At 43.3% G+C, this 19,804-nt stretch overlaps 1 protein-coding gene across 2 annotated transcripts in view; it reads right to left on the reverse strand.

The window, feature by feature from the left end:
• Positions 1 to 228: 228 nt before the first annotated feature.
• LOC311239518 (polyhomeotic-like protein 1) overlaps positions 229 to 19,804 on the reverse strand; it is a 32,812-nt gene continuing 13,236 nt past the window's right edge. The window contains exons 7-15 of one of the 2 annotated variants that reach the window (XM_084327834.1): positions 19,359 to 19,431; positions 16,995 to 17,857; positions 14,079 to 14,214; positions 12,154 to 12,332; positions 10,996 to 11,065; positions 9,292 to 9,379; positions 8,635 to 8,854; positions 5,240 to 5,447; positions 229 to 3,214 (exon numbers count right to left, since the gene is read on the reverse strand). In XM_084327834.1, coding sequence (XP_084183960.1) covers positions 3,063 to 3,214; positions 5,240 to 5,447; positions 8,635 to 8,854; positions 9,292 to 9,379; positions 10,996 to 11,065; positions 12,154 to 12,332; positions 14,079 to 14,214; positions 16,995 to 17,857; positions 19,359 to 19,431 — 1,989 coding nt within the window. In that variant the 3' untranslated portion in view covers positions 229 to 3,062. Of the gene's footprint in view, positions 3,215 to 5,239; positions 5,448 to 8,634; positions 8,855 to 9,291; positions 9,380 to 10,995; positions 11,066 to 12,153; positions 12,333 to 14,078; positions 14,215 to 16,994; positions 17,858 to 19,349; positions 19,432 to 19,804 lie in introns of both variants that reach the window. The other variant, XM_084327833.1, reaches the window with a different exon arrangement.

Consider the following 19,804-nt stretch of genomic DNA (forward strand, 5'->3'; position numbering starts at 1 on the left):
CTACTGCTGCTTCCCCGCGGGGTCCAGGTTGTGTGTAAATGAGTATGTGCTACTGCTGCTTCCCCGCGCGAGGTCCAGCCCAGGTTGTGTGTAAATGAGTATGTGCTACTGCTGCTTCCCCGTGTGAGGTCCAGCCCAGGTTGTGTGTAAATGAGTATGTGCTACTGCTGCTTCCTCGCGCACGGTTTGTTTCCCCGACAGAAGCTCCTCCCTCCCTCCCTCCCTCTCTCTCTCTATCTATCTCTCCCTCGTTGTCTGCCTCGCTCTGTTTGAGGAAGTGTCGGGTTACACTATCTGCCTCGCTCTGTTTGAGGAAGCGCCGTCAACCATAGAGGGGGCGTTAGTTATGCAAATCAGTGCTATATTAACGCGAGCAAAACAATCAAATCAGAACAGCTTAGTTGAGTGAGGGAGGATCTCGTGAACTCGAGACTAGACTGATGAGTCAATATGGTAATTAGAGACACAGACCCATTGATACTAACCCGTATTACTATAAAACCATGCTAAACACAGAATGCATGTCCCCTTTAAAGAACGGCAGGGCAATCTCCTAAGCGTTTCTGGGAAACGTGATTAATATAGCGAGTCAAAATAAAAAGTTGTGATGTTCTGCTTGTTGAGAAGAGCTGTCTGTCTGCCTCTAACAGCAGGTATGTCTGCCTCTAAAAGAGCAGTGGAGGATCCAAGCAGCCCTGACGGGTGAGTTATAGCGGATAATGCAGAAAATTATTATAAAATCACAATCGCAAATTCCTGGAGGGACTGAAACGTAATAATAATAACAGGTAGCAGATATATGATTATATCAGAAAGAGAATACTGGAACAGCCATTGCTGACAGAGCCCTGGGGGGGGGGGGGGGGGCAGACAGGTAGGTTCACAGAGGGGCAGACAGACAGGTACACAGAGGGGCAGACAGGTAGGTACATAGTATGTGACAAAGCTATGAGGAAGACGGTACATGTTGTTCTACTGGCAGCTTGTCAAGCTGCTTCTACTCGGTCACCACGGTTGTCAAGGCAACAGATGTCATTGCTTGAAATGATGATTATAAAAAAGGAAGTGTGGATAGAAAAAAAAGAGGAATGATTATGAAGAGCGGTTTAAAAAAGGACCTTTGGGGGGGGGGGGGGGGGCTATCGTAGAAACTACTGAAAAAGGCCACACGGTTCACAGATTAACGTAAGAAAAAAAACAAGAACAAAACAACCTTCTAAATAGCTTAAACAAGGCAGTCCAGCAAACAAATGTGCATAAATATAAAAGGCAAATATTACACTTATTACGGTTTACAGGGTTTTCCCCTCACTCACATCATTCACACGTATTCACACTGGATTTAGATCAACGTTTTGTGGCTTTCTAAATACCCTTTTTTTCTTTTTACATTTTCATGACTGAAGGGGACTTCAAATTCAAAACCCTTTCATCTCCTCGACAGTTTCCCTGTTTCTTTTCCCGCCGTTTCTTTTCCAGTATCTCCTTCTCCTCACGAGATCACTCGTCGTTCTCTCCCACTACACTCAACATCAAGCCTGTAATATTATCCTCGATAGCCGCCACCCTGAAGACCGGGCTATTATCGAGAGTCAAAACAAATATATACGAGATACGTACGGGGAAAAATGTGGTCTCGCTTGTTTTCTGGAAGTGTGTGAACCAACGTCGTAGGGCCATGCAAAATAAATAGTTTGGTTCCAGTTGCCGACTGAACCTGCCGATTTATGTGCGACCCAAATGTGTTTTATGAGTTTGTAAAAAATAACGTTTAATTAAATCTTAGTAAAAAAGTGCAGTCCATGTCAATAATGAGAATATATAAAAAGCAAGTATTTCCGAATATTTGCACAGCTCTCTGACGTCAGGATATTTAGTGAGTAGTATTTAGGGGTGACATTTTTAATACTACTACCTTTGTACTTTTGTAGTACAGTGTCTTTGTATTTTAACCTTCAGAATATGGATATTAAACATGCTGGCAGAGTACATCCATCCATGTTGTCGTGAAAAATAAAAAATAAAAAGATTCCCTATCCATAGTCGCCGTGGGAAAAAATTAAATTAAAAATAAAATAAATTCCCTACCTACCCATGGCCTTAACTGACAACCAACAAGAACCAAACAATTTATTTTGTTAGGCCTAGCTTTTCATGAGGGGCAGGTGGGTCTCGTCTACCGTGTACTTAATACGTAAGTCATGTACGTAACACTAAGTCTAAACACCAGAGGTTTGATTATCCGAGGACATTAACTCCACCCTACAAACCCAGACATCTTCATTCAACATTAACTTACATTTGGGCGCTACAGTTAGCCAATTTCTTCAGAACTAGCAACCATTTTGAATACTCCAGCGGTCTACCTTTGGGTCCAGAACCAGCATTCTTTTTTTGGGGGGGGGATACTGTCCCTATATTGTTAAGGGGATCTGGCTTGATTTGGACCATGTCTGGGCATTTCAGCCCTGTAACAACTGCGCTTCCAGATTGGAGCCAGTAGGGGGCAGAGCTGTAGTCAAAAACATGTCAGTTTAGTCCCAAGAAGAGCCAAAGTCTAGACAAAGACCACAAGGAGAGTCTTAGGTGAAGACGGGAGATTCAAGTCGTATCCGAGACCAAAATATTGGGCAAATTCTTCTAAAAATCTGCTGTGAAATTGGTACCCGGCTATTTAGCAGAATATTTAAAACACACTACACAGAACTAACACAATAGATAGTGCATCTTGTGATTTTTCGCGTAAACGTTATTGAGATTATTTATGTACACAGAAATAACACATTTAGGTAGTGCATCTTGTGTTTTTTTTCCTTCCACATAGACGCTTCAACATTATTTCTTGAGTTGGTCTCGGGGGGGCAGAAATATTCAAGATCCAAACACGACCAAGACCAGGACCAAGGGTCCGAGACAGAGAGACGTGTCGAACCTGGGGGGCCCAGAGCAGACTGAAGCACCGCGGTCCCGGCCAGGACAACACTGCAGAGCCTGTCAGAACCCCCAGGCCCTGCGTCCGGACCGGCTGTGCGAGTTCTGGAGGAACCCAGACTCTTCCTGCGTCAGTCTCTCAGGGTGTTGATGTGGGCGCAGATCTTGAGGGCGGGACCTAGCTTGATGTTCATGGTGGACATGAGATGCTCCTCTTTGAGAAGCAGCAGGGCCTGTCCGTCAATCTCGTGCGACAGGAACTGGGAGGCCAACTCCTCGCAGCCTGGGGAGGAGGAGGAGAAAAGACAAACAATCAAATATATAGATATTATTTAGTTTTATTTATTTAGTTTACATCATATTACTTTCATTTCATTTTGTTTCGCACATGGTAGTGTATTACAGTTCATTACAAATGCCTATAGTTAATTTCGTTATTATAATCAAATACACCCATAAGCGAAAAGGAGCAGGAAGAAGAATAAATTCTTATTAATACCTGCCCCCTATCCAATTAAATAAAGTACATTTGATGGTCGGCGCATACAACCATTACTTGCACTAAAGTGCAAATTTAAACAAATTCAAAACAAAACAACTAACGTCACGGTGACCAATTGCAGCCACTCTTATTGTCTGGGACCAAATACGGCCACGCCCCACTCCCAGCAAAAAGTGGGAATCTCTAGAATGGGTTTGGGGCGGCGCTGTATACGGAAGTAGCTCTCAAGGTGACGATTAGACAACACTTTTTTGTTGTCAGTAGATGGCAGCATTGGTTTAAAATTAAAGGCTGAAACTGTTGAGAACTACAACACTGCATTTCCCAAGAGCGTTAGCACAGGTCGCAGGTCACTGGGATGTGTCTATATTCTCCGACGTGATCTGAACAGCGTTAAACTATTACTGCGACCTCGGTATAGCGACCGAGAATGGCCAACTAATTATCTTAACAAAAGTGCGCTGGTAGCGTTACATATGTTGTCTAAAGGGAGACATATGGTACAATTTAAGATTCGAATGATAATCGGCATATAAAGGACAAGATAAAGCATCGTTAATTTGTAAGAAACCCAATGAAAACGGCGCAGGGTGCTATTGTTATGAAAATGTGATAGAATCCTATAAAAATGTGGACACATTTGGCCTACGTTCCGTTAGGACAAAAACGAGCAACAAATGAACAATCCAACATGTAGAAAAGCAAAAAATAAGCAAAAGATAACTCCAGAGTCTAATCCTTTTCGTAGTCTTCATATTGTCTAATTATTTTCATCTTATAAAATTTTTTTAATTGATAAATATTTTTTACATCCCTTTAGGTCATTGTGGAGAGAATTCCACATTTGTATTCATATCACTTCCATACCCATCATCTCACTACCACTTTACTGCCATTATTGTATTTTACTGCAATTATTTATTATTCATACTTACTATGTACCACTGCTGCTAAAAGTTTTGCACTAAGTTCTCGTTTACCTCTATACCCGGTATTTACATTCACTCATACTGTACATTCACTTATTTCTTTTTAGCTACTGTCTACATTGTATATAGTCCTGTATACTGTCCATAATTACTTTATGTTTATAGTGTCCTATATGTTACTTTATGTTTATATTAGATCTTGTTTTTTATATACACCGTGGGAAGGGGGAAACGCAATTTAATTTCTCTGTATGTCTTGCACATTACGAGAGGTGACAATAAAGCTGACTTTGACTTTGATAAATACAAGGAAATACTAAATAAACTAAATGCAATAGAACAAACAATAGCAATATTAGACAGTTTATCTTTTTTTAAATGTTATATATATACTAGGGCTGTCAAAATGAATGCTTTAACTTGAGATTAATTTAAATTATTTAAAGCATTAAAATAAATTAATCTAGATTAATCTATGGAGTGAAAAATCTTCAATCTTAGCGCCGCGGATATAAGAAAGAGGTCTAGCTGAGTCACTGTTGATGGTTTTGTTGAACATTTGTATTTCACAGGAGAGAAACTGTATTCAAAGAAAGCTATTAAAATAATCTTTGAATCTAAATATACTTTCTTTGTGTTGATTTTACATTAATTCCATGATTTTACTCAAGTAAATATCTGTTACAAGCTTTGGTCTTAAGTAGAAAAATACTATTTAATTAATCTAGATTAATTACAGAAGAATTGTGAGATTAATTAGTTAATTTTTTAAAATCTATTGACAGCACTAATATATACTGTATATATTTCTAAAGGACAGATTACAGAATGTTTAACAACAGAGAAGTGATGATAGAAGAGCGAGGAGTCCGCTCACCTTGCAGGGAGGAGATGAACTGAGACACCTCCTCCACGCCCCACTGGGCGGGGCTACCAGGCAGGAAGCTGGGCTCCTCCTCCTCCTCCGCTGGGAGGGGCGGGGGGGGCTGGTGACAGGAGGCGGAGGAGGCGGGAGAGAGAGACATGGGGTCCTCCTCTTCCTCCCCGCTGGACGCCTCGTCTGAGTGACTGGACTCCGAGCGGCACTGAGAGAGGAGAAGAGAGGAGGGGAGGAGAGGAGAGGACAGGAGAAGAGAGGAGAGGACAGGACAGGAGAAGAGAGGAGGGGAGGACAGGACAGGAGATGAGAAGAGAGGTGCAGGAGAGGAGAGGAGAGGAGAGAAGAGAAGAGGAGAGAAGAGAAGAAGAGAGAAGAGAGGAGAAGAGAAGAAGAGAGAAGAGAAGAGAAGAGAAGAGAGGAGGAGAGGAGAGAAGAGGGGTGAAGAGGAGGGGAGGAGAGGAGATAAGAGGAGAAACGTGGAGATGAGGAGAAAAGAGGAGAGAAGAGGAGAGGAGAAAAGGAGGAAAGAAGATTGGAGAGGAGGGGAGAAGAGGAGAGGACAGAAGAGAGAAGGAGAAAAGAGAAGAGGATAGAAGAGGAGAGGGGAGAAGAGGAGAAGGAGAGAAGAGGCGGGAGAAGAGGAGAAGGAGAGGAGAGAAGAGAAAGGGGGAGGAGAGAAGAGAATAGAAGCGAAGGGGAGAGATGGGAGAGAAGAGGAGAGAATAGAAGAGGAGAGAAGAGAAGATGGGAGGATAAAAGAGAAGAGAAAGGAGGAAGCAGAGGAGAGGAGAAAATAGAAGAGAAGAGGAGAGAATAGAAGAGGAGGGGGGAGAAGAGAAGAGGAAAGCAGAGCAGAAAAGATAAGATAATAGAAGAGAAGAGGAGATGGAAGAGAGAAAAGAAGAGGTGAGAATAGAAGAGGGGAGAGAAGAGAGGAAAGCAGAGGAGAGGAGAATAACAGAATAGAAGAACAAGAGAAAAAGAAAGAATATAAAAAGAACAGAACAAAGAAAAGCAGAATAGAATAACTTTCTTAGTCCAGGAAAAACGTATACAGATGAATAACAAGAGGCAACAAACAGGATGAGACTTGAGGTGTGATGCACCTGTAGACCACCAGGGGTCAGCCACCTTTTTGATACGAAGTACCATTTTAAAATGTTCTTGTTAACACTTTGCCGCAAGACCACAAGTTAATACGGGTTACGAATCCATGCGTTGTGGACAGAATCACGTATAAAGCCGTGGCAAGTTGTTATTGCTTTTATTACATTTTAATAACCGGGTCAAGGTCGCGGAGCGGCACTGCATATATTCCCTAGTCTGTGAATTCCAGAAGATGCAATACCGGCCTGATCCTCTTAGGGGCGCCATCGCGCTACTGCAATGTGCCCTGTGGGCGAACGGATGACTTTTTTTCCCCCTTTCAATGGATATTTTTTGTACCCGGATTCTGAATCGGCATCTTGTACAGTGGATTACGTTTCGAATCGCAGATTTCACCATGGAATAAGGGGATTTATCATCAGCCAATGGACATATCGATCTACCAGATGCCGATCGATAACGGGGAAATGCTCGGGGGTATCTCACCATCTCATGGTAAGATCTTTTTCACATAAATTACAGCCGGATCAGAGCTTGCTATGATACGCAACAAGCCGAGCAGCGTATGTGGCTAGTTACACGACCACTGTTATTGGTAATCAATAATAATAAACAACGTCCCCCGCCCCCTTTGATGCATACATGCTTTGGGACAGTCCCGATGATATGCAGTTTGAGTTATTTCTTTAGCATATGTAAGACGGAAATGCTGTTGAATATAACGTTAGCAGCTATTAGCCCTATAACTATCCAGAAAATATACGAGACAAAATCCGCTATAATGCTTATATTCACGGCGCTATAAAATGACAACCTATTGATGCATTTTTTTTTCTTTAAGCCATTTTGAAGGGACGGTTTATGAACTCAATTGACAATGAGAATGGACAGATAGCAATACTATAAAGTATAGATTTAGCTCTACAAAAAGACACCGGTCTGTTTACAAAAGCTGGTCCTCAACCACTATATTAGACGGGTCCCAACGGTCGCCAATGTGTTAATCAGCGTGCCATATCAGCATTAAGGTTGACATTAAGTTTAATTATGAAACCACATAAAAATGTAAATCTCCAACAGATCTGTAATTCTATTCCATCCATATAGGCTAAGGGTGTAACGATTCAACCTCACAACGATTCGATTACGATTATTCAGGCAACGATTCAATGCATCATGAAATCTCTTCATTTGACCACGATTCGATTCCATACATTTTCGATCAGTTAATTCCCCAAAAAAATGTTTATACACAAATGTGGCTGGGGGAACTGATTCACTCAGCATGAATGGACTATAGGTCAATAAAAACAATACACACAAAAAAAAACATTACAAAAAAATAAAATAAATGTATTATTATTATAATTCTTTCGATTAATTTCGATTATAATAGATTCTAACGTATTCAAATCAATGCATCGAATCGAACACATTAGAATCGATGCATTTCGATTAATCGATGCATCGTTACACCCCTAATAAGAGCGCTATAAAAGAACGCTGCCGTCTTTATGAGACGCTTGCTCACCTGGACACGTTCAGCCTCGTCTGCCTCATCCTTAAATTGTTCTCATGTTTGGTCTCAAAATGGCATTTAACACTCAATATTCGGCAAACAACAACAGACTGACCGTTCTGATCGGCTCTGACCCTGAAATATCCCTGATAATCAGTCAAACTACCATAAATAACTGTGGAACTGCCAATGGCTGTGAGAGAGGTAACTCGGCATGGGCATGAGAGGACACTTCAACATTTCCAAAAAGGTTCCTCACTTACACACTTGCTAGCGTGCCATTGGTTTAGATACAGCGTGCCAATGGTGGCACTCGTGCCTAAGGTTGCTGACCCCTGACAGTGAGGTGTGATGAACCGGTAGACAGTGAAAGACTCCCCCCCCCCCCCTTAATTTCTCCTGACCTATGACCCCTTGTGCATTTTCTATGCTTTGAAGTCATTCAATTCCTAACTAGTATTATAAGGGATGTAGTGTACTGTGACCTGCCCATTCTTTTTTCCCCATTATGTTCTGATGGATTCTGCACCAAGTCGCACATCATTATATCTTATTGACAAACGAGATAAATCATTTCACAGTACGGGCCTCGGCCAGCAATTACACCCCGAGCTGTATGGACCGGGCCACACCCCCGGTCGCACCCGACCACTCCCCACTCTCCAGTCGCACCCGACCACACCCCACCAGACCACTCCCCTGCCCCGGTGGCACCCCGACCCTCCCCTCCCCTCCCCCGGTGGCACCCCGACCCCTCTGCTCTCACCTTGACAGGTATGGGCCTCCCCGCGATCTTGGCGCTGGCGATGTCGGAGCTGGTCCTCCGCGGAACCCTTCTCCTCACGACTCCTCCCTCCTCGTCCGAGTGCGAGAAGTGGCCGTGGGTCGGATCCGGACCGTGACTCTGGCCGTGACCCTGGTGACCCTGGCCGTGGACATGCTCGCCCTGCCTCAGCCGGAAGTGTTGACTGAAGCTCACGTTGTACCTGGGGAACCAATACATACTGTATAGTAGACACAGTAACATATACTGTACCTGGGACACCAATACATACTGTATAGTAGACACACAGTAACATATACTGTACCTGGGACACAAATACATACTGTATAGTAGACACACAGTAACATATACTGTACCTGGGGAACCAATACATACTGTATAGTAGACACACGGTAACATATACTGTACCTGGGGAACCAAAACATACTGTATAGTAGACACACGGTAACATATACTGTACCTGGGGAACCAATACATACTGTATACAGTAGACACACGGTAACATATACGGCACTGAAGCAAGAGGAGCCACTTATTTTTGTTCCGTCTTTGCACTCTTACATTTTATTAAATGTAATAACTGGGAACTTCTAGAAAGGCCACCACAGTGTAAGTCCCACATCACGTCAGGTACTGTACCTCTTAGCACAGGTCATCGAGCAGAAACGTTTGGTTCCTCTGAACTGGTTGGCCGGAGCAAAGTTCTTACAGTACTCACACTTCAGCACTGTAGGAGTAGAGAGGCAGAGTGAGGAGGGAGGAGACAAGAGAGGAGGGAGGAGACAAGAGGAGAAGGGTGTTAAGCATAATATGAGTACCTTGTGTTTACTGCACCTTGTGTTTACTGCACCTTGTGTTTACTGCACCTTGTGTGTACTGCACCTTGTGTATACTGCACCTTGTGTATACTGCATCTTGTGTATACTGCACCTTGTGTGTACTGCACCTTGTGTTTACTGCACCTTGTGTATACTGCACCTTGTGTATACTACACCTTGTGTATACTACACTTTGTGTATACTGCACCTTGTACCTTGTGTATACTGCACCTTGTGTATACTGCACCTTGTGTATACTGCACCTTGTGTATACTGCATCTTGTACATTGTGTATACTGCACCTTGTGTATACTGCACCTTGTGAATCTACTGCACCTTGTGTTTACTGCACCTTGTGTATACTGCACCTTGTGTATACTGCAACTTGTGAATCTACTGCACCTTGTGTATACTGCACCTTGTGTATACTGCACCTTGTGTATACTGCACCTTGTCTATACATTTACATTTAGTCATTTAGCTGACGCTTTTATCCAAAGCGACTTACAAGTTCTGTACGACAAGTCATCATACTGCACCTTGTGTATACTGCACCTTGTCTATACTGCACCTTGTGTATACTGCACCTTGTCTATACTGCACCTTGTCTATACTGCACCTTGTGTATACTGCACCTCGTCTATACTGCACCTTGTGTATACTGCACCTTGTATATACTGCACCTTGTCTATACTGCACCTTGTGTTTACTGCACCTTGTGTATACTGCACCTTGTGTATACTGCACCTTGTCTATACTGCACCTTGTCTATACTGCACCTTGTGTATACTGCACCTTGTGTATACTGCACCTTGTGTATACTGCACCTTGTGTTTAATGCACCTTGTGTATACTGCACCTTGTTTACTGCACCTTGTGTTTACTGCACCTTGTGTATACTGCACCTTGTGTATACTGCACCTTGTCTATACTGCACCTTGTGTATACTGCACCTTGTGTATACTGCACCTTGTGTATACTGCACCTTGTGTATACTGCACCTTGTGTTTAATGCACCTTGTGTATACTGCACCTTGTTTACTGCACCTTGTGTTTACTGCACCTTGTGTATACTGCACCTTGTATATACTGCACCTTGTCTATACTGCACCTTGTGAATCTACTGCACCTAGTGTATACTGCACCTTGTGTATACTCTTTACTTCTACTCATAGTATATATTCAGATTCAAATTCTTTATTGCCTATATTTATTGTAACATAATTAGGGATGCACTGATCCGACTTTTTCAGTCCCGATACCTGGGCTTTGGGTATCGGCCGATAAAGAGTACCGATCTGATACCCATTGTTCAATTAATAAACTGTGTGGAAGAGACTGGGATCATTCTTTTGTGCAAGGCTTGACTTAAAACATTACTTTCCTTAGTGAAACAAAATGTAACAAATTAACACATAGACATATTTATAATTGTATTTATTATTATATTATATTATTATACAAAATATATATTTTTCCATTTCACGTTTTCTTTTTTTAACCATCGGACGTGATTGAACCGTACCTGTTGCCGCGGTGACGGACTCCGGTCGGTTGGGGTCCTCGCCCGCCGGCTCCTTCACTGGACCGCACACCTGTCAGTCAAAGAAATAACAATAAAATCAGCCGAATTCCTCAAGAGACCAATAAGCTGGTCCTGGACCGTGAACGTCAACATAGCGAGAGTAGCTCGTTTCCTGAGTAGGGAGAAGCTATTAAACTGTAGGCCTTTACAAAATACATCAAGTCGGTCTCTCTTTTTCTTTTAAATCGCAAATGTGACTAATTCACGAGTACAGCTTTGAGAATCTACAGTAAATAGTAATAAAATAAGTAGATAAGTAGAATAAGACATGATAAAATAGACATGTTAATAAATCACTTAAAGGCACTGGGTCCTATGTACACTACTATACAATATACAGTTTTTACTTCTATGTCCCTATGCTATACTGTTACTAACTATACTATGCAATAATCACAACAAGTTATTTTCTTAAAGTGTCCTTTTTTCCCTTCCTTTAAAGTGTCCTTTTCTTGTGTATTTAAAGTGACCTATGGTGCGTTTCATATATAATGCAGGACCTGTCGCAGAGGTCTTTATTCGGCATGCAACGACTCAATGTTTTAGCGGCACACAGTGGTTAGTTTTTAACACACACACACCGGAACACACACGCATGCATTGTCTTTTAGGATCGCCGATGCGATACTCCTCTGCGCTTAACCCATCCCGTCGTCCTTGTGTGGGGTAACAGGGATGTGGGGTAACTGAGATGTGGGGTAACAGGGATGTGGGGTAACTGAGATGTGGGGTAACAGGGATGTGGGGTAACTGAGATGTGGGGTAACAGGGATGTGGGGTAACTGAGATGATGTTGGGGTTAGGGTTAGTAGTGTTTTGGTTGGGGTTAGCAGGGTTAGGGTTAGTAGTGTTTTGGTTGGAGTTAGCAGGGTTAGGGTTAGTAGTGTTTTGGTTGGGGTTAGAAGGGTCAGGGATAGTAGTGTTTTGGTTGGGGTTAGCAGGGTTAGGGTTAGTAGTGTTTTGGTTGGGGTTAGCAGGGTTAGGGTTAGTAGTGTTTTGGTTGGGGTTAGCAGGGTTAGTAGTGTTTTGGTTGGGGTTAGAAGGGTCAGGGATAGTAGTGTTTTGGTTGGGGTTAGAAGGGTCAGGGGTAACACTCACGGGGAAGGGCTCGGCTCCCTCCTGGATGACGAAGCCCTCGATGAGGTGCGTGAGGACGTGAGGCTTGACCACAGCCTGAGGGGGAGGAGCCCTCTCCCCCAGACCTCCTCCCCCCATGCGGGACACGGAGAGGGCCGGAGAGGGAGAGGGGGAGGAGGACGGAGCGAGGGCGCCGGAGCCTGGAGGAGAGAGAGAGGAGAAGAGGATGAAGAGAAGAGAGAGGAGAAGAGGGTGAAGAGAAGAGAGAGAAGAGGATGAAGAGAAGAGAAGAGAAAAGAGAGGATTTCGGAAAACGACACTACCCAGCTCAAGCCAGCTCCTGTCAAATCAAATCAAAGCCTATAAATGACCTTATTATAGCCAAGTCGCACATCTATGGATCGGGCCAAATCTCCTCTTTCCAATGGCAGAGTTCAATCTGGATTTAGTATCACCAGGCGTGATCCACAAACCGTGAATGAAATCTACTGTAAGTACAGTTACTTTTGTATAATGTCCATAGCTCCGCCATTTTTCACCAGATTGCAACATGTTTTTTGTAGACGTTCACAGAAAGGTATAGAAACAATATACGTTGTATTTTATGGCAATAACATTAAGGTTTGTTCGACCCGTGAGATATAATCATTCCTCTTGAGATTGAAGATGTGGAAGATATCTATCTCCTCACATTCATGCTGATCGGTTTGGGAGTGATCGTCATCTGGGATGGTTTTGTTTAAAAATAATTCGGAAGGACATAAATCCTCTGGCTGTCGCGTTGGCCAGGATTGAAGCCTCCCACATTAAACTGATTAAGAGACTCGCGCTGTACCAGGCGGGTGAACAATTGAGATCAAAGGTCATGTTGGGGACCACGCAGGAGATTCTGATTGTGTTAAATCGTCATTAAAGCTAAATCAGGGCATCTTTCTTGGGAAGCTTGGTTCTGGGTGTTGCCTTTGCAAAGAAACGCTAAAAATAGTGCGGTCAGGCAATTAAAAAAATTTATCTAATTAATTACAGGATTTGTAATTAATTTATCTAATTAATCGAATTTTAATCGCATAACCATTTTAGGCCTGATATTCTAATCATATTTCAAATGGCATGTGTCCGGATGGCAGAATTCAGTACTGTATCTACAAAACCTTCTGTTTAATCATCTTCCATTTATTCATTTGCTTAGATTTTTCAGGTCTGGTAAATTTTTAGCATAGTGTTATTCACAGTCAAAGATAAAAAGAATTTAATTCATATTCTCATTTGGTTTATTACAATTTACTCAAGCCTAGTAACAGACACAGTATTTCTGACACTGGGAATACATTCCCATCGATCCATAGATGTCCCTAGAATCAGATACCAAGAACATGCAAATGGACCATATTAAAAAAAAATCTGTAAATGTGTATTCTACGTTCTTATGAAATGAATGAGATTAAAAAATATTTAAATTTAAAAGAATAAATATATATATATATTTTTTTTTAATTTTGAGTTAATTTTCATAACGCGATAATTTGCTGGCACGGACAGATTTGTGTTCATTGTGCTGCTTTTATAAAGCCTCAAATGACGGCTTACAATATTTCATGAAAGCAAAGTGTTTTGTTTGTCTAAGATTTAAAAAGGTTTAAACTTTACAGCACTGACAAAGTTGAAGAAAGTGCTGTACAAGTCCCACAACATTATAAAAATATATATATATATATAAAAAAAAAGTTAATTAAATGTTTTATTTTTTTTACTTTGATGTCAAGTAGGGGGCCGCAAAATATCATCCAGCAATCCGCAATTGGCCCGCAACTTTGAGACCCCTGGTTTAAATCATCTCAAATATTTCTACAGACAAGAGACGTGTGAGCAAACTATTATTTCTGTGCTAATGCTTTTTAGGATTCTTATCTATGCTACCAAGTTCACATGACCTCATGTGACCTCACCTGCTTCTACGGCATTGGAGGAGAGTGCCGAGGCGTGTTCTCGGACTGGCTGGAGCTGGGGAGGGGAGGGGCCATCCTCGTCATTGGCTGAATTTGATTCCGATTTCCTCTTCAGCGATCCAGCCATTTGCTTTCCCTGAAAGAGAGAGGACATCATTTTGGAAAGTGGTATCAACTGGCGCTGTAGAGGTCAGGGGTCACGGGGAACATAAAGAAGGAACGCAACGTAGCAAAGTGGTGCATATAACCCATATAACTCTGTATAATAGCTTACAGAATATATATATATATATATATACATACACACACATTTGTCTGTATATACCTGCATATAATGCTTTTTACACATCTGTATGACCGGTATGACTTACTACCATATAGTGTCTTTATGCACCTCGACTCTGGAACTCCCTCCCTCAGACCATCAGAGACTCCCCCACACTCTCCACCTTCAAATCCCGCCTCAAAACCCACCTGTTCTCCCTAGCCTTCAACCTTCCCCAACCTTTTTCTCTGTTTCCCTGCCTAATGTCAGCGACTTCGGGTTCCTGAGAAGCGCTGTACAAATTAAATTAATTATTATTATTATTATTATTATACAAGATAACAATCACTTTAAACAAAATGTCACTTTAAAAAATAGAATCTTTAGAAACACTTAAAATTTTAAAAGAAGGAGGTACTGTATAGTTTAGATACATTAAGAGTTAACTTTGTAAATTGTATATTGCATAGTAGTGTATATAAGAACCAGTTTCTCAGGAACCTAGCATGTCTTTTTTTTTTACCATGCATATCTTGTGTCTTATCTATTTAATTTTTTCTATGCCTATTTTATTATTGTATTTTGCACAATCAATGCGGGCATGACCGCCCGCATTTCACTGTATGCCCTGGTATGTATGTGACAAATAAACCTCTTGATTCTTGATTATTATACCTGTATCACTGTACCTATTAATACTACAATTCTGTACATACATCTGATTAGCACTATTACTCAGTAGTACTAATTAATAGTTTAACAGTTTATTAACAGTTTAACACATCCAAGTTCATGCGAATTCTGCCAATCCACGGCGTACGACGTTATTGAGATCATATTTCATTTTTTCGCCATGTTATTCATAATTCCCTCACGGAGCCTGGTCTGATGCAGTGGGACTCGGCACAACTCTGCAACACTTCAATACTGCCCCCTGGTGGATGATCGGCGAGTTGCCAAACCGGAAATGGCCGAGTCGACCTCAGTGAGTCACTCGCATATTGTTGCGGGACTCTAGCCACACACCGTGGATATAGATCGCTGCCATAACTCAATAATCGACATGATTTGGGCGTGTATTATTATTATACAAACCGGAAATGGATCGACTCGATCGGCGTCAAATAAGTGGGATCTTTTTGCTCCAGTCTCACCGGCCAACGGTAAGAGGACACTGACGTAATTTTCAGCGCGTTTGTTTATTATTATCCATGCAAACTGCTCCGATCAATATATCACCCATACTACATAAAGCATTTACCGACGATCACGGAATTATAAACGACCACCCCCCCCCTTTCACCCACGCATGATCAGTCATAACGTTTAGGATCATGTACAGTTGACTTTTATATAGCATGTAACGCCAACAAACGGCATTTGATAATCTATATATGCGTTTATGCCTATATCTCACGTTCTAGGAATTACTGCAGAAAACGATCAAAACATATTTATATTCTAGGCGGTATTTTCGTATGAACCTGTGAATGAAAAAGTTAAACGTTCCTACATCCTGAACGATAGATAATCGATGTTGAATGGGCCATAGTAATGTCAATTTAGCAATACAATTTAAAAAGTTATAGCCCTGCAAAGAAGGTAAACATCTCCATAGGCTTAGACTGGTGGCAGTGATCAAACATTGATGGATATAAGCGTGGCAGGGAATGTGTTAATCTCCTGTACATTGTATATTACTATTGCACTTTACCGTTACATTTGCACTCAATACATTTTAATCTAATCTAATCTAAAAGTGCATAGAAGCAACAGAACCCAAAACAAAAAAGAACAGAACCGAAAATGTTACGGCCTCAGGAATTTGAAACATTGCTCTGTGCAACATGACGTCAGGTGAACCTCTGACAAAAAAATATTAACTTTTTTTTTGTTAAGTAATATCCTCAAACTAAATCCTCTATTTGAATAAAGTCATTAATCTGATTAAATTAGTATTTTTTTTTATTAAATCAACTTTCTTTAATGAATATAACTCATCAGTTTTAATACTATAATATTAGTGTAGCCTAGGGATGCTCGATATTGGCTTTTTTACCGATACCGATATTCCGATATTGTCCAACTCCAATTTCCGATACCGATACCGATATCAACCGATACCGATATATGCAGGGTTCCCCCCCCAAAAAACAGAATAATTTCAGGTAACTAATAATTTCACTGGATGCATTCAAAAGGCTTTCTAAATGTAAGCATTATCTGTGCAAAATATGATCATTAAAAAAGTAAAAATGAACATTTTAAACCAACATGCATACTTTTGACAATAAATAAAATAAGAATTGGTTCTTACTTGCTTGCCTGGGTAAATAAAGGTTAAATAAATGTTTAAAAAAAAAAAAAAAAAAAAATATACCGATATTTTCCGATATCACATTTTACTGCCGATATCGGCCGATAATATCGGTCGGCCGATAATATCGGACATCCCTAGTGTAGCCTAATCTTTATCTGCAACTGTGAAGAAAAAACCCATTGGTTTAAACAGAATGTATAGACACAAAGAAATATATAAAAAAATAAAATATTTTATTACATTTTTAATTCGAATCTTGATTTAGAATTCGAATGCCAACGTAACGAACGAAGGTCCGAACGTTCGAACGTTTGGGCTCAGCCCTACTGACCTGTGCCGGCTGGGTCCCCGGAGAGTCTCCTGCTCGCTGCGCCTCCAGCGCCAGTGGGAGAGAGAGGGAGGAGCGAGAGAGAGCGGCGGGGGGAGGGGAGGCGAGGGCGGGGGAGCGAGGGCAGGCGGGGGGCGCGGGGCCCGGGGCCTGCGGGTGCACGTGGGACACCTGGGCCAGCGGGGGGGCCTCCTGGGGCGACTGGAGGCTCTTCAGGCCCACCCCTCGACCTACGACCCCTCCCTCCCTGGAGGCGATGGAGGCCACCATGGTGAGCAGGCCGGGGGAGACCTGGTCCTGGGAGCAGCTGCTGCGGGCCTGCGCCAGAGCCAGGGGGGTCCCCAGCGTGCTCTGCCGGGCCCCCACGATCTGGACCGGGATGTGCGGCGGGGGGGCCGAGCTGCAGGGCGCCGGGGCGGGCAGGATGGGGGGCGGGTTCCTGGAGGGCAGCTGGAGGGGCAGCCGGAGCCCCTGGAGGGTCTTGGGTTGGATCGGGACCGGCCCGCTCCCGTGGCCCGGCTTGTCGGCGCCGAGGGAGGTCTTCTGCAGCGGCTGCACCACCAGGGTCTGAGCGCTGACCGCCGGCTTGATGGTCGCCGTGCCGACCGGGTACCCGTGAGGCTGCGACACCGCGCTGGACGTGGGGACCAGGATGTGCGTCGCCGTGGTCGCCGTGGCGACGGTGCTGAGCGCTCTGGGCCCGTGGAGGAGGAGCTGGGAGAGAGGGATGGAGGAGGTGGAGGGAGGGGGGTGGGACTTGGAGCTCTGGGGGTAGGTGGGGATCTTGATGTGGGGCAGCTGAGCCTGGGCCGGCTTGGGGGGCGGAGCGTTCAGCTGGTGGGACGACTGGATGAGGGAGTAGGTCGCTGGAAGCAACAAGTACACGAGGAAACACCCGTTAGTAACGCACTACCAACCCTGACCCTGCTAACCCCAACCAAAACACTACTAACCCTGACCCTTCTAACCCCAACCAAAACACTACCAACCCTAACCCTTCTAACCCCAACCAAAACACTACCAACCCTAACCCTTCTAACCCCAACCAAAACACTACTAACCCTGACCCTTCTAACCCCAACCAAAACACTACTAACCCTGACCCTTCTAACCCCAACCAAAACACTACCAACCCTGACCCTTCTAACCCCAACCAAAACACTACTAACCCTGACCCTGCTAACCCCAACCAAAACACTACCAACCTTAACCCTTCTAACCCCAACCAAAACACTACTAACCCTGACCCTTCTAACCCCAACCAAAACACTACTAACCCTGACCCTTCTAACCCCAACCAAAACACTACTAACCCTAACCCTTCTAACCCCAACCAAAACACTACTAACCCTGACCCTTCTAACCACAACCAAAACACTACCAACCCTGACCCTTCTAACCCCAACCAAAACACTACCAACCTTAACCCTTCTAACCCCAACCAAAACACTACCAACCTTAACCCTTCTAACCCCAACCAAAACACTACCAACCTTAACCCTTCTAACCCCAACCAAAACACTACTAACCCTGACCCTGCTAACCCCAACCAAAACACTACCAACCCTGACCCTGCTAACCCCAACCAAAACACTACTAACCCTGACCCTGCTAACCCCAACCAAAACACTACCAACCTTAACCCTTCTAACCCCAACCAAAACACTACCAACCTTAACCCTCCTAACCCCAACCAAAACACTACCAACCTTAACCCTTCTAACCCCAACCAAAACACTACTACCCCTAACCCTTCTAACCCCAACCAAAACACTACCAACCCTAACCCTTCTAACCCCAACCAAAACACTACCAACCCTGACCCTTCTAACCCCAACCAAAACACTACCAACCCTAACCCTTCTAACCACAACCAAAACACTACCAACCCTAACCCTTCTAACCCCAACCAAAACACTACCAACCCTGACCCTTCTAACCCCAACCAAAACACTACCAACCCTGACCCTTCTAACCCCAACCAAAACACTACCAACCTTAACCCTTCTAACCCCAACCAAAACACTACTACCCCTAACCCTTCTAACCCCAACCAAAACACTACCAACACTAACCCTTCTAACCCCAACCAAAACACTACTACCCCTAACCCTTCTAACCCCAACCAAAACACTACCAACCCTGACCCTTCTAACCCCAACCAAAACACTACTAACCCTGACCCTTCTAACCACAACCAAAACACTACTAACCCGGGCTTACAGGCTACCTGACTCACTGCTCTCTGGTTCACCAGGCTACCTGACTCACTGCTCTCTGGTTCACCAGGCTACCTGACTCACTGCTCTCTGGTTCACCAGGCTACCTGACTCACTGCTCTCTGGTTCACCAGGCTACCTGACTCACTCCTGTCTGGAGCTTCCATCTTCACAGCGACCACCTTGGAGTTGGCGACACCTCGCAAGGCCAAGTTCTGCACCTGAGAGACCGAGAGAGAGAGCGTTATGTTTGTTATGCTGTTGTTGTTGTTGTCATATACATACATACATATTATATATATATATGAGACACTTCTTATCATGCTAATGAAGCACGTTGAACTGAAAACACAAAGTCTGGGAGAGAGATGTGAGGATCAGAGAGAGAGATGTGAGGATCAGAGAGAGAGATGTGAGGATCAGAGAGAGAGATGTGAGGATCAGAGAGAGAGATGTGAGGATCAGAGAGAGAGACGTGAGGATCAGAGAGAGAGATGTGAGGATCAGAGAGAGAGATGTGAGGATCAGAGAGAGAGATGTGAGGATCAGAGAGAGAGATGTGAGGATCAGAGAGAGAGAGATGTGAGGATCAGA

This window comes from Notolepis coatsorum (assembly GCF_963971535.1).
Source record: "Notolepis coatsorum genome assembly, chromosome: 13".
Classification (NCBI taxonomy): domain Eukaryota; kingdom Metazoa; phylum Chordata; class Actinopteri; order Aulopiformes; family Paralepididae; genus Notolepis; species Notolepis coatsorum.